The sequence below is a fragment of the Thunnus thynnus genome, chromosome 16 (genome assembly GCF_963924715.1).
Source record: "Thunnus thynnus chromosome 16, fThuThy2.1, whole genome shotgun sequence".
Lineage (NCBI taxonomy): Eukaryota > Metazoa > Chordata > Actinopteri > Scombriformes > Scombridae > Thunnus > Thunnus thynnus.
In genome coordinates this window covers 16,128,538-16,142,627 of record NC_089532.1, presented here as the reverse complement: position 1 = coordinate 16,142,627, position 14,090 = coordinate 16,128,538, and the positions used below count along the sequence as shown (strand labels likewise).

At 40.7% G+C, this 14,090-nt stretch overlaps 1 protein-coding gene across 3 annotated transcripts in view; it reads right to left on the bottom strand.

Moving 5' to 3' along the window:
* The window catches only part of asap2a (ArfGAP with SH3 domain, ankyrin repeat and PH domain 2a), a 61,861-nt gene that overhangs the window by 34,776 nt on the left and 12,995 nt on the right, over positions 1 to 14,090 (bottom strand). For all 3 annotated transcript variants that reach the window (XM_067615159.1, XM_067615160.1, XM_067615158.1), the window contains exon 2: positions 5,318 to 5,390. In XM_067615159.1, coding sequence (XP_067471260.1) covers positions 5,318 to 5,390 — 73 coding nt within the window. The remainder of the gene's footprint in view (positions 1 to 5,317; positions 5,391 to 14,090) is intronic.

Here is a 14,090-nt window from a genome sequence, read left to right as displayed (position 1 = left end):
CACACATACACACACTTTTACAACAGACACAAATTCTCCTCCTTATATCCAGTTTTGTACAACATTCATTACTGTATCTTCTCTCTAGAAAACACACACACAACTGCAGGCAGGAAAAAAAATTTACAGCTTCCAGGCGTCTGCAAAGGATTATCTAACATCCCAAAGGCTTGTTTTGCAGCTTCTTCCATTTCTCTCTCTCATACACACACACACACACACACACACGCACACACACACTGAGGGTTTAATCACCAGATAACAGGCTGGCCTCTGCTTCCTCTCCTCATCTCTCCCACACTCATTCCCTTACACACGGCTCCATCAGGCCTGGTCGGCTGACGCTCCAATGCTCACTTACACATTGTGTGACTGACCTCAGATCAATTCCAGATCTCTCTATGGACTTTATGAAAACAATGCTGAACTCCGAGTCCACTTAACAATATGGACACCATCACAAAAAGAAGGGAGTGCAGTTAACTTTTACCCACAGAGGACAGAGAATTATAGGGTGTGTGAGTAAGACAAATAAATAAAAGAGAAAATAAACTTTGTGTTTGTGATTAAAAAAAGAGATTAAGTTTGGAAAGTATTGTTTATCCTCTTTCTTGCCGGGCTTAGCTTAGCATGAATATTGGTAACAGGGCGAAACAGTCAGCCTGGCTCTGTCCAAATGAAAAACAACACTAACGGGCCGTTCACACATACAGACTCTGGGACAAATGAAGCTGAGACAGAAACAGCTGCTATTCATTGTGAATGAGACAAATATTACAAATTTCAGGGCAATCCACCCAATAGTTGTTAGTAGTTATCCTCTGAGGGACATGAATGTCTGTGCAGAATTTCATGGCAAATCATCCAATAGTTTTTGTGATACTTCAGTCTGAACCGAAGTGGCAGTTCAACAGATCCACAAACCTACATCATCCTGTGAGCCAGGCTGCTAAAAATGGCTAAAAATCCACCTATCAACACCTCTGTGTTTCATTTTTGTTACACTTTCTTTTTGCATATTCTTCCTCCTTTAATTTCACTGTCTCCTCATGTCTTTTTCCTCAGATATCCATCCAGTTTAATTACATTAGAGCATGTGGGAGTCTCATTTTCTTGGTTACCTGGCAGCCAAGAGAGAATGTGTGCATCCGTGCTGCAGTGACCCAGAGTTTAACAGTTTCCTTAATGCAACGAGGGCCGAGTGCTGCATTATTCAGTAACTCCATGCAGCCTTCCTGTATACCTATAGGTACAACAGCTGGAACACGGCGTTCACTTGTCTGCCTCCAGTTGTTTTCTGTTCAGCTGCTTTGGCAGGTCTGTCCTAGCGGCTCTGCTCGATCAGCTCCAGCTTCTTTAGGGGTTTGAGATGCTGCTGCTGGTTTATTCATCAAAACCCACAACCTGACAGGCTGACAGCTCCCTGCAGCAACACGGGGCTCTCTCGTTCATATCTACTGCTTTCCCCATATCCTCCTTTCTCACCTCTTTCACCCTCATTTCTTTTTTCTCTGGTATAAGCTCATGTTGTCCATAGTGTGGTAACTCTTGTAACCTTGTTTATTTTCCATCTCCATTCTAACCAAACAGTCACCCTCTCACCCTCCTTTTCCTCCTCATCATTACTATTCCCCATGTCACAGCCAGAAATATCCTTGCGGCGCATACCAGGAGTATATTCTCTGAGTATTGAGGCAGTCAGTGTTGAAGCTCCCTGTTGTGTGTCTCATTATTGGGGCTTTTTTCCAGCATCCTCTCTGGAGAACATTAGGAAAATTCTGTGCTTTCACTCTCTAAAATACAGATGTTAGAAATCTGCTTTAGACAGTGTAGCACAACTGCATCCCAACATGTCAACATCAGTTTATGCACATCACTTACTTTCTGCAATCCCATGTTACTGTGTTTAGATTTTATGACAACCATATTGGTTTTGTTTTGTTGTAATTCACCTCCACAGAGCTGAAATTTACACTGATTACAGTCTTCAGAAGTATTTATGCCCAGACAATGGAAACTAATTACTGCTGTTTTGATCAGGTTGCAGTCTGTATATTGAAGCTCATTTTTGCTTAAAACAGTGTGATTGCGAGTTTTAGCACCTTAACTACATATCATGTACAGTATACTTTAATATTTTCAAATGATATACAATCTATATGTAGTTTAAATAATGATTAATTTGAAAAGTCTAAACTGCATTACCCTAAAACACTTATATTATTTTGGGCCAAAATTCATTTCATTTTCATTTATTGGTATATTTAAAATGATGCATTAAATAACTCGAGCAGCTTTTCAGGATTGATTTGCTACTCATAAAGAAATGAATGGAAGTCAGTGGATGCCTGTAAAGATAGAAAATTACTTTCAGATTTCCCAAACACTGCAGCATGGTTTTCAAAATGGTTACTATGGATGTTACACATGCATTTATTTATTTTTCTGAACACTTGGGACAGCACAACAACCTGTAAACAGTATCACATTATAAAGCTGTTACGGCAAACGTTATTACCTATATACACATCCAGCAAACACAGAGCAACATTCGCATTCATTTGGACTCACATTTCTGTCCACCTGACGAATGCAAGACCAACATTCACTCTCCTTTTAGCTCTGTTTTGGTCTCCACCAACTCCTGAGGGAAAATCAGACTCTTTAGCTGCTAAATACTCAACCATGTTCAATTGTCAGCCGCTAACTTTTTCTGTCTGCTGTTTGATGGTGGACAGGTAGCGTATAGTGGGTTTATCAGAGCTTGTTTTTGCTTAAAATGGCTGCTTGCAGTGGCTTAAAAAAAAAAAAACGCTGATGAGAACAGTATGTATTAACCAAATAATACATTTGTGGGCCATAAAAACCAAAACAAAACAAGTTACAAGACACTCAAATGCTCTGTAGAGCTGGTTGATATTTCTCTGTGGGTTTGTCACTATGATCAATGCCTTTCACATTACACATAGTACTTCGATCAATTGTTAATATAAAATATTGATTAGTGCAGCTTTAAGTATAGGTGATTTTTAATAAATAGGCTAAAACATGCAAAAACCTCTGGTATGGTCCTTTAACACTGTAATAGGCTAATTATTGACTAATAGCAGACTCTGCCCTATATGTGGAACATATAGATCTGTTTTTCACACATATGTCTGTCCCCTGTTATAGAGATACAGGGTTGAAACATAAATAAAACTGAGGGCTTCATGGAGCCATCCAGGTTGTATTATAAACAGATCAGAGTCTGGACAGCTCTTCCTCGGTGATTGCTGATAACAAAAGGTGACCTTAGTTCATGTGAGCTTCTGTTGGCTAAACTGTAAATAACAGCATTCCTGGCATGCCAAATGTTTCTACTGCCAATACCAATAAAAAAAAAAAAAAACTCATTTAAAACCAAAAAGGTTCATTCATTTCCTCCCAATTTTGACCTGAAGCAAATAATCCTGTTCATAATTTAAACAATTTTCAACTGTCTGTAACACCTTGTAAATCTCAGATGTGTAAACTGCTGTATTAACTACACATTCAAATGACAGTAATTTAATTGACAAAGTGAAAGTGGTTTTGGCAGCTGAACGGCTCCAGGAAAATGAACAGGTTAATGTTCGACATGTACACCTGTGCATACACACAATATCAGCCTTTCATGTCATGGGATGACACCACAGGGGCTCTGAGTCTAGCATCCACAAAGAGGCAATATATTTATATTAAGTATATTTGTAAATGCATGTTTAATAGTGAAGTGAAGTGAGAACAGAGCATGTCCATGCTTCAGCACCCACACATAAACACAGTGTGTATGTGTGTGTGTGTGTGTATATGTGTGCACCCCTCCCCAGCTGTTCCTTTGAGGGTCTGGATCAGACAGCTGTCCCTCTGGCCTGAACAGAGCTCACACTGTTCAGAAAAAGACATGCTCAGCACATTGTTCAGAGGTCTCTCTCCCTCTCTTTTTCTCTCTCTCTCTCAGCGGGGTTCTGTCAGGCAGGCCAAACAAAAGACGCTGGAAACACCCAACACTGGCACAGCCAGCCACAATGAGCATGGTAAATACACACACACACACACACACACACACAGGCAAAAAACTACCCTCCCTCCCTCTGCTTCAAAGCTAAAGGAACAAAAGTATTAGAGATGCAATTACTGATTATTTTATTTTTCAATCTAATAATTCAGTGAAAACAAAATATAAAAGGACAAAAAAGGGAAAAGCTTCTCAAAGATCCCACAACTGAACATGATGTCTTAAAGGTCCCATATTTTACAGTTTTCCAGTGTTTTATTTGAAGTCTTGATATCCATAAGAAGATATTTTTGTGGTTTAAAGTACCAAAAACCATCTCTATATAGTTTTACATCTCCTCTCTTGTCTCTGGAGCTCTACCAAGAACAAGCTGTTTTGTGTCTGCTCAGTGCCCCTCTCTTCTGATTGGCTGACTGTTGAGTGACGCATGCCCAGGCCAACCACAGGTAATAGATTGTAGCCTACTGTAGGTACTGTAGGTAAAACCAGGGCTCTGGGTAATGTTATCCAACCTTTGGAAGGCTTTGCAATGACAAATTTGCTCCATGACATCCAGCAACTGCAGAGCATTTCCTCCGCAACTGTGTCTCCTCTGCTCTGCTCTGTGTGTGTGGAGGGGCTAAGCCCCGCCCCCAGTGAAACACAGAGAGCAGAGGAGAGGAGAGAAACTAGCGCTTACATAAATGACAGCAAAATGCAGTAAAGACACTCACACTAAGCTGAATTAAACAAATGCACATAAATTAGATAAATAACATAAATAAACATATTTTGTTTCTTTCACGAGGGGCAGGGGGTCCACCCCTCCAAGGCAAACCCTGAGTGTATAGTTGTGACATCACAGCCTTATGGAAGTCAAAACCATTTAAAGACACAGTTTCTGAATACGGGCTACGTGCATTTCTCTGTAGGCTGAACGTTTTGTTACTTTCACAGTATTTATATAGCACCTAGACCTGCTTTATAATCAAAAATCAGAAATTAAAATCTCCCTTTCTACAATATGGGCCCTTGCTTGCTTAGGCCCATATAGCAGTCACAAAAACCCAGTTTTTTTCATTTTAAAATATCCAAGAGAAAAGCAACCGAGTCTTAAAAAGTTATGGACATTTAATTTTTAAAAAACCTATCAAATAACTAATTAATTGAATGATCATTTCAACACCAGAAAGAGCTAGTCTTTCATTGTTAAACTGAGCTTGAAATCAACTTGAAATTCTGAGTGTGATAAAATAAGCAAATAATATAATCCTGACATTAACAGACAGGGTGACTCACCCAAACCAGACGTGTAGATGGCCTTCACAGACTTCTTCATCTTGTACAGAACGCTGCGGTCCACATCTAGAGCCTGAAACAGACAGACAAAGAGGAAAAGAATGAGAAGAGAAATGGGGGGGGGGGAGAGATTTCATTCAAGTACCAGTCACTCAAAGTAGAGTGTTATTTTAATGAGATTATATTTTGAGTTGGAGATGCTGAGTCATTGTTTACCCTTCATGAGTTTGTGTTATTTGTCTATTTATCTGTCTGACAGGCGATTCAGGGGGCTCCACTCTGTATGCTGAAAATCTATATCTAAACTAAACAATGTATTCTGATATAAGAGCCCTGTGATGATAGATAGTATATGACCTTTGAAAAGCTCACACTGTTCAGAGACTGTCGGAGATGTTGATTGAACTCTTTGGTCATTTTTGAGGCTGTAGTTTGTACTGTTGCTGTACTGAATTGAAGTGTTTGGTGTTCCTGCTTTTTAGTCCACGCCCTGAATGCATGCCTGCATGTGGTGGGTACTGTGTGTTTTTGTGAGTGTGTGTGTGTGTGTGTGTGTGTGTCTATGCCATCCACTCTGGCTGCAAGTAATGCATTATTCAGGGCAAAGCTAAGAATAGACCTGAGCTCCCTAGTCGGTTATTGTGTTAGTGTGTGTGCGCATGTGTGTGTATTTATTAGTATAACAGATTGCAGGACGAGTGCAGCGAGCATCTGATGTCCCCTACATGAAGGACAAATTTCCTGAGATGTGTATACATACACACACACACACACACCTATGAATAACCAAACGCACACACACAGTCACGTATAGGCCTTTCCATGCATTGAGCCAAGACTGACTCACACACTAACCAGAACAAACACTCCAAGTCCAGCTGAGACAATGCACCACTGTACCAGTGATGAGTGAGGGAGTCTCTCAGGTGAGGGGGATTTGGGGGAAATTAGTTTTTTGGGACTTTATTAAGTATGTCCGCCCAACCGGACTAAAGCCGGCGCCACTTTTCTCTGCCCTGCTCCCCATCTGACTGACACATACAGTATCAGATCCCCCAGACCCTGTTAAAACAAAAACACACAATGGCTCCCATTCACCTGCAATACACATTCCAACACTGTGCACACACAGTCCTCATTTCAACACCACTAGATGTGGTGACAAAACATTAAATCCATAAATCAGTGCTTAATATCCAAGCTATGCGCCATTTTGCTATTGCAAAATGGAAGAACCGCTCAGTTTTCCCCAGGGTCATATTTCTCTCACACACACAGACACAGACACACACACACAGGCACACACACAGGCACACACACACACAAACACACACATACACACACATACACACACATACACACACGGAACAGAGAAAGAGACAGACAGAAGTGACTTTGAAAGAAAATGACAAGATAATTTAAGTGCCGCTGGTGGAGGGACGGGCGGAATAAAAGAAGGACACACAGGCTAACAGACAAGACAAGAGCAATGACAATGTGCTCTTTCACTCTTCTGTCTGGACTTGGCTGGGTGTTAATGGGGCCACCTACAGTATGAAGTGCAAAGAAGGAAGCCCAGACAGTCTGTTGGGGTATAGAGCTGTGAAGTGTGAGGGGCCGCCGGTTCTGCAAGTGTCTGCAAGTGTCTGCATTCCCATTTCATGTTTTTCTTAAAACAACATCCTCAATGTTAAAAACTTTGTTAAAACAGAAACATGGAACTCTCCCAAATAATGTAATGATCATATACGTTTAGGTTGATGAGCACCAGTTTTAATAATGTCAACTGAGTTTCTGAGAAATCATGTTTTGTCCGTCATTTTGGCATAGGGGAAAGGTCTAAATATTACAATACCCATGAGGCTCGCCCACTGTTGCCATGGAGAAGAAGTCAGCGACCAAAACATTTTGTCATTGCAGTTGAGAACAAAATTTAATTTAAGCTGCAGACTGTGTGTGTGTTTCAGTTTTTCTGAGGTTTTTCTGTCTATAGGCTTATGATTTTTTTGATCAAAGAAGCAGTCAGACATTGTCAAACACAGTAATTGAAGTTGTTCATCTTCTGTACTGATGATTTAACCAGAGGTGTTTAATGCCAGTCCAAGCCACATAAGTGCTCCGTCTATGAATCACCAAAACTTGTCTATCAGAAAAAAATGAATGAGACTTTTATTTTCAGAACTGCAGACACCTGAAATAGCTCCGTCTACTTTATAACTTTAAATGGAAAGATGAAAGATGAGCAGGAAAAAATTCAAATTATGCAGGCAAAATGCTGCCTGATCAAGCTAAGAGTGAGATTGTCCACATATTTTAGATTTTATTGCACTTCAATGAGTGAGTGCTGTAAGATTTCAGTTTGTTTTGATGGGAAGAATAATTCGGGCAAATTTCAGATTTGTCATTTAGCTTATCAGAATAAAAAAAAACAGCTTTGTTGGGTTCTCTGGTGGCTTAGTGGTTACGATCCATCACTGTAATCAATGTTGCCTATTTGATCCAGATGGGGGATCTTTGTTGCATGTCACTCTCGCTACATTTCTTGTCATCTCTCTATTGTACATTTTTAAATAAAGGCAAAAAAATGCCAAAACAAATCTTCCGTGAAATAAATCAATTTAAAAAGACGCTCTATCTGTTGCCATCCATGTGACTGCATGAACTCAAAAGAAAGTAAAAAAAAAAAACAAAAGAGACAGCAACAATAACTCAAATTCCTGTCAATTTAGTGATGGATCAGTGTGGCTGCAGTTTAAAATCTTGCCAGCAGTATGTGCTTCCAGCACACTATTTCCTTTGGCAAAGATCCTAACAGTGACAACAAAATACATTATTCAATTGAGAAATAAAAGCAAAGTAAGTTGCAGGAACAGATGCAGAGATGTGATCACCCAGCCATGACCTCAATCTGACCTCTGAGAGACAGCCAATGGCACATAGTGTAGCATTATTGTCACTGTCAACCTTTAATTGGTGCTACTAAAAACAAAAAAGAAGCAAAAAGTGAAAAAATACAAATCACTCCTAATATATAATTCTAATAAGAAACACATTTTTTTTTTAAAATTGCAAACCTTTGCATTTCATCTAAATAAACTTCCAGACAACAGTGTTTGGTAAAACTAAAAAATGTCTTTTATCAGGGGAACTGTGCAAATTAAAAGTAGCCGACCAGAAGCTACTTGTTCCTCTGAGTAAATGTAGCACTCTCAGCACTGCGGTTTTGGTTCCTTCAACTCCTGTTAAATGACTCATCTGTTACATATGCTATTATCCCATTAGCTCTGTCTGGCTCAGAGAGAGACTCTCCAACTGTAGCTCAGACCCCACACAGGCACGCATGCTGGTGAACAGGTCATTTTCAAAACAAAAGCAGACAAAAAGATTGAGAAAAATGCCATTTCACTACAAAGCGACACTACTCTGTCTACACCGCCAGACCAATCCAACCACACAGATACTTTTAAAAAGGGTAACTGGAGACGACCACTGAGTGTGTTTTCTTAGCAGAGCTGATACCACCATGGGCTCAGCTCTGAACATTAAATCTGATATGCTGGCGCCTGAGCTTCTGTAGAAGGCTTGATAGTGATTTTACAATGATTTCCTGTTAAACAAGAGATGTTTGTAATTCTTGAGGCCTAAACAGAATAATGGTTTAAGTAATTTTTAGTAATTCTTTTTTTCACTGCAAATATATCAGCATGTTTATTTAACAAGAGTTGTGTTCAGACATCTCACAGTTTTAGTGTGTACATGTAAATCTCTAGATTTTTATGGACATCACTTTGATCACACAAGTGTATCACTCCTTTGCTTCAGATATGTAGCAAGTAATTCCAAAACGAGCCCATAAAATTTACTTGAAACTGCTACCATTTCTTTATGGGTTGTTTGATGTTGTGAATGGGTTTTGGCGTGCAGGAAGTGAGGTCAAACAAGGGTGAACGACTGAAGTCAAAGCATGTAACAGTGTTTAACAGTTGAGAGGTGCAAAGAATCAATTAGACATCAGGCTGCCTGTGTAGGTTTAATTCATAATATGCAAAGAGAACTGCAAAACTGTGTCGAGACATGTTTGACACAATACAGAAAGAGAAAAATGACTTTTTAAAGTGTCACCGCTGAGTTTAATAAACATATTACTAATGGGAAAATACAGTATGTAATAAAATGACGAGTTGAAATAAAGCGCCCTGACCAACTCAGCCGGGCTCTCTGGCAGTAGCGTGAATGTTGTTGTGGAGGAAGACAAGCCAAATGGACAAGAGATTTATAGCAATCTGTTCACTTTGTGACTAAAGCTTTCGGTGCATATGCTGCATCAACACAGTCAGATGGCAGTTCTGTGCTATAATGTAACAGCTTTAAAGCCTTTCATCAGCCGCTTCCACACAAACTGCATTTCTTCACTGGTTTACGTTCAGATAAACTTGCTTTTGATTCAACTCCAGGAGCAACCTTGTGATCCAAAATGCATCAACTTAATTTCTACAATCAGGGTTTGAAAACGGGTGTGAGAAAAAGTTATTAAACTATAGTAATTAAACATTATCTGCATCCACAAATATCACTTTATTACATGAGATGAGATGTAGCCGCTCTAAGAGTCAAACCTCAAATCACTTTATTGTGACTAAAATGTCAACGTCTGCTGGCAGATCGGTAGATCTAAGCCCCTGTTTGACCTCCATATAACGTCAGTAATCAGCCTGTGAATCGATTTGACCAGCCAGAGCCTTACACGCATATCGACACGGACATCATAGCTCCCATCGACCCAAGGCCTCCCTCGCTCTCGCTCTCCCACGAACACACACACACACACACACACACACACACACACAACACTCGCGCAGTATCACGCTCCAGCAGGCCCTTTCAATCTGCAAAGAGTGGTCTGTCGGGGAAAGGGGCAAGACGAGCAGGGGGGACAGACAGGCGGGGTAATAAACCAATCCCAGCTGAACACAACAAACACACTGCCCTAAATCATTCACACTCTCACATGTACACACACACACACACACACACACACACACACACACACCTCTTCAATCACTTTCACACATTTCCACTCTGATGTGCTCTCCAGGGTTGAGAGAAGTGACTCTTCACTGAGCACCAGGCCACCCTTTGTGCGAGCCCTCTTGTCTGTAGCACAGGCCGCTCTAAAATTAGACTGTTTTAACCCAAAAACTATTCACACAGCGAGAGGGGAATTCCACTGCCCTGTAGCCTTTCAAACAACTCAGGATCAGAGCTGAATCCTCGCACAATAGACCCAGCCTCCGAAGCTGAAGCTGCTTCACAAGCACACTTCATATGACATTACTGCAATGTCAGCGTTTCTCCTGATAGCGGCTCATAGAAGCTCTTTTCTCCCGCCCTGGCGCTAACCGCACCGGCCTGAGCAGGAGGAGGAAGCCAAACTGAATTGAATTAATCCTCGTCTTAATGCATGACATCATCACCGCCATCATCATCATCATCACCGTGATTACAATCGGGCACCATCTGCTGCGAGCCAATCTGCGCAGACTATCACAACACGGCTGGGTCACGGGGGTTGTTGCCACGGTGATCCATTCAGTCATGGTCGTGCATTTCCTGAGTTGTAGAGTACCATGTGTCAGGTTACTGATCTCTGTGAGCAGAGTCCAGATAGATAGTGTCTAATGTGTGTTCAGACACAGATAGAGAAGAGAAAGGAGATACTGTAAACCTAATTAATGTTGAGGAAATTCAACTTGCTCACAGTATGAAGGTCGGTTGGAGCAAATAATCTTCCCAACCGAGAGTCTACAGTCATGCTAACAGCTGTGCAGGTCTGTACTGTAATATCAGCTAACGTGCTCACAAAGAGAACACTAACATACCAATGCTGAGCAGGTATAATGTTCATCATGTTCATGTCATCTCAGTTTAGCATGTTAGCATGGTAGCATTTGCCAATTAGCACTATACACAGACTACAGCTGAGGTTGATGGGAGTGTCATTACTATTTGCAGGTATTTGGTCAAAAAGCTGTAAAAAGTATTGGACAAACTGACATTTTGACCTAACGGTGACCCTAGATGAAAAGTCTGTACCAATTTTCTTGGCAATCCATCCAATAGTTGTCAAGATAGATATATACACAGTATATATGACAGACCGACAATGCCAACCCTAAAGTCACACCGCTAGTATGGCTACAAAGGATTTCCCAGATCCGGGCTTCACACCTGCTTATTGTTGGCATCTGAGTTAACACAACCACCTTTTGGGAAAATAAAAACAGTACAAGCAGAGTAGAGCCCCAGAATAGGTGATCATCATTGTTGGTATAAACTGACTGCGGTCACGAGGCAAAGCTCTGCTATGCAAGCACAAAGTTCGACAACAAGAACCCAAACCAGAACTAATAAATCCAATGTGTTTGGCCCAGTGTTTGCCAAGGTCTTCAAAACCAAAACAAGGAGGGGATATTAGCAAAGGGGGGGGGTTTAGTGTGTATTCTCATAATGCAACCATTGTCCACTTTCTGAGTCGTTCACATTAAATATTGAAGTCCCTTTATTCCTCTACTATGCCAGATGAATGCAAAGCAAATTCTGGATACAAAGCAAGGCAGTGCAATTTGTTTTGGATTAGTTTCCTAAAACAAAAAAAAAAATATATTTTTAGACTGTAATATGCTTGTGAAACAATCTGGTTTTCACTAAAAAGCAATTTTCTGGATTATCTTTACAACATGAATCATATTCATTTGAAGTTTTTTTTTTTGAAATAACAATCTGGTCTTCCTAAGTAACAAAGGGAATTTTAGGCACTGGTTCCTGAGACTAATATGTGAGCTACTGTGAACAGAAAGAGCTCACATTTACATCAACGCAGAGGGACATAGAGGAAGAGGGTAAGGCGCCCCTGACTACAACAAAAGTGAGTCCAGCGAACAAGTCTGTTTTAACTGGCGCTCTCCTCCTCTTTGTCCGCCATCTGAAGAAGAAAGGCATTCCTGGATGATTGCATGCTGGAGTGACTGACAGACAAGACAGAGACCCAGCCCCATTGTTTCTGCCGTTTAACTATCTGCTGATGACAGCATGTCTGCTCGGCAAGACGCTGTCCCGCTTTTCTCAGAGGCCCCATCATGATACAACGCACACATGTCCAATTTTGACTAAACACAATCCAAGCAATCCTCCCCGTCTGTAGTATTACTATCGTCATCACCGCACACTTCTTTAAATCTCAGACAGACACACACATCTGGGTTATGTCTGGTGACGCTTTATAACATGTCTACTAACCTCGCCTAACCCTTTAAGCCTTCCCCCTGCGACAGTCATGCGAGGAAACCGTCTGCCACATACTGTGGAAATCAGGCAATAAGAAGGCAGCAGTCTGGGTTGTAATTATCCAATTTATTTGTTGCATGTGTGGGTACATTATCCGTGATGTCAGTGGTCGGTTTTAATCCGAGTTTTATTGAGGTACCAGATGTTACACGATAAAACCAAACAAACTTCACTCCTCAAAGAAAACTACTAAAACTTCTAAGAGTGTGTTAAAAGGGATAGTGCTTATATAGCTCACACATACTGAAACAAAATACCCAAGCATGCCTGGTTTTGATGTGCAAATCCTGGGCAAGACTTGACATCACGTTAATCCTATTAATTTCACCAATGTGGTTACTGTTTAGAGAGGCAGCGAAAAAAGTGAAACTGCGTCTCTCAGTGAGACAGATCTAATATATTTTCCTTGTGATTTTCACATCAAAAAGCAGCCACTGACGGTGGCACATCCACAATATCCGTCCTTTAGATATGAGTCACTTCGCAATATTACAATTGAGCTGTGATATTTCCATAAAAAGCCAAATGACATCTGAGTAAAAGCAGCAGATCTGACCACCACCAACATATCATGATACGTTGAGTTGTTATGTGTATATGGGGTCAAATCCTTTCTACAGTGGTTTGGTTGTAAAGTCATCAGTCTGTTTAAAAATAAATAAATCAGATCATCAAACATCTGAGAATTGGGGGGGCTGCATCCAAAAATTTTTGTAACTATCCTAGAGCTGCAACGATTTGTCCATTAAACGATTAGTTGGCAACTATGAAGTTAATTGCAATCGATTAATCATTGAGTCATTTTTTCAGAAGGGAAAAAAAAAGTCCAAATTCTCTGGTTCCAGCTTCTCAAATGTGAATATTTTCTGGTTTTTATAGTCCTCTATGAGAGTAAACTGAATATATTTGGGTTGTTTGATGATATCACCTTTGGCTTTGGGAAACAGTGACATATTTCACAGCCCACAACTACCCCATTTCACATAAAAATCGGCCAGGTCTCTTTTTCTTTCTCTATTTTTAATCACTTTTCTGAAATACAAACGAGTGCAACACAATGAATGCCTTCGGGGACACTGATCAAAAACAGAATAGGCCATTTAAACAATTCATCAAGTCTCACCCCTCCCTATGACAGCAGGCTTTTCACCCCGACTCTAGTTTAGGCCATTTAAAAACAGGTGTAAACACTTTTGCCAATAAACATGGTTGGACAACACTTCGTATGAACTAGTTTCAAGCATACCTCAGCTTTAAAGACACAATCCACTACTGGGACTGTCACAGTCGTTGCCCCCCCCCCACCCGCCATACCTCCTCCCTCTTGCAGCACGTGGCATCACTGTGGGGTGTTAACAGGGAGGACAAATATACCAGCATGAAATGCTGTAATGAAATGCTGTAATGAAATGCTGTAATGAAATGCCGG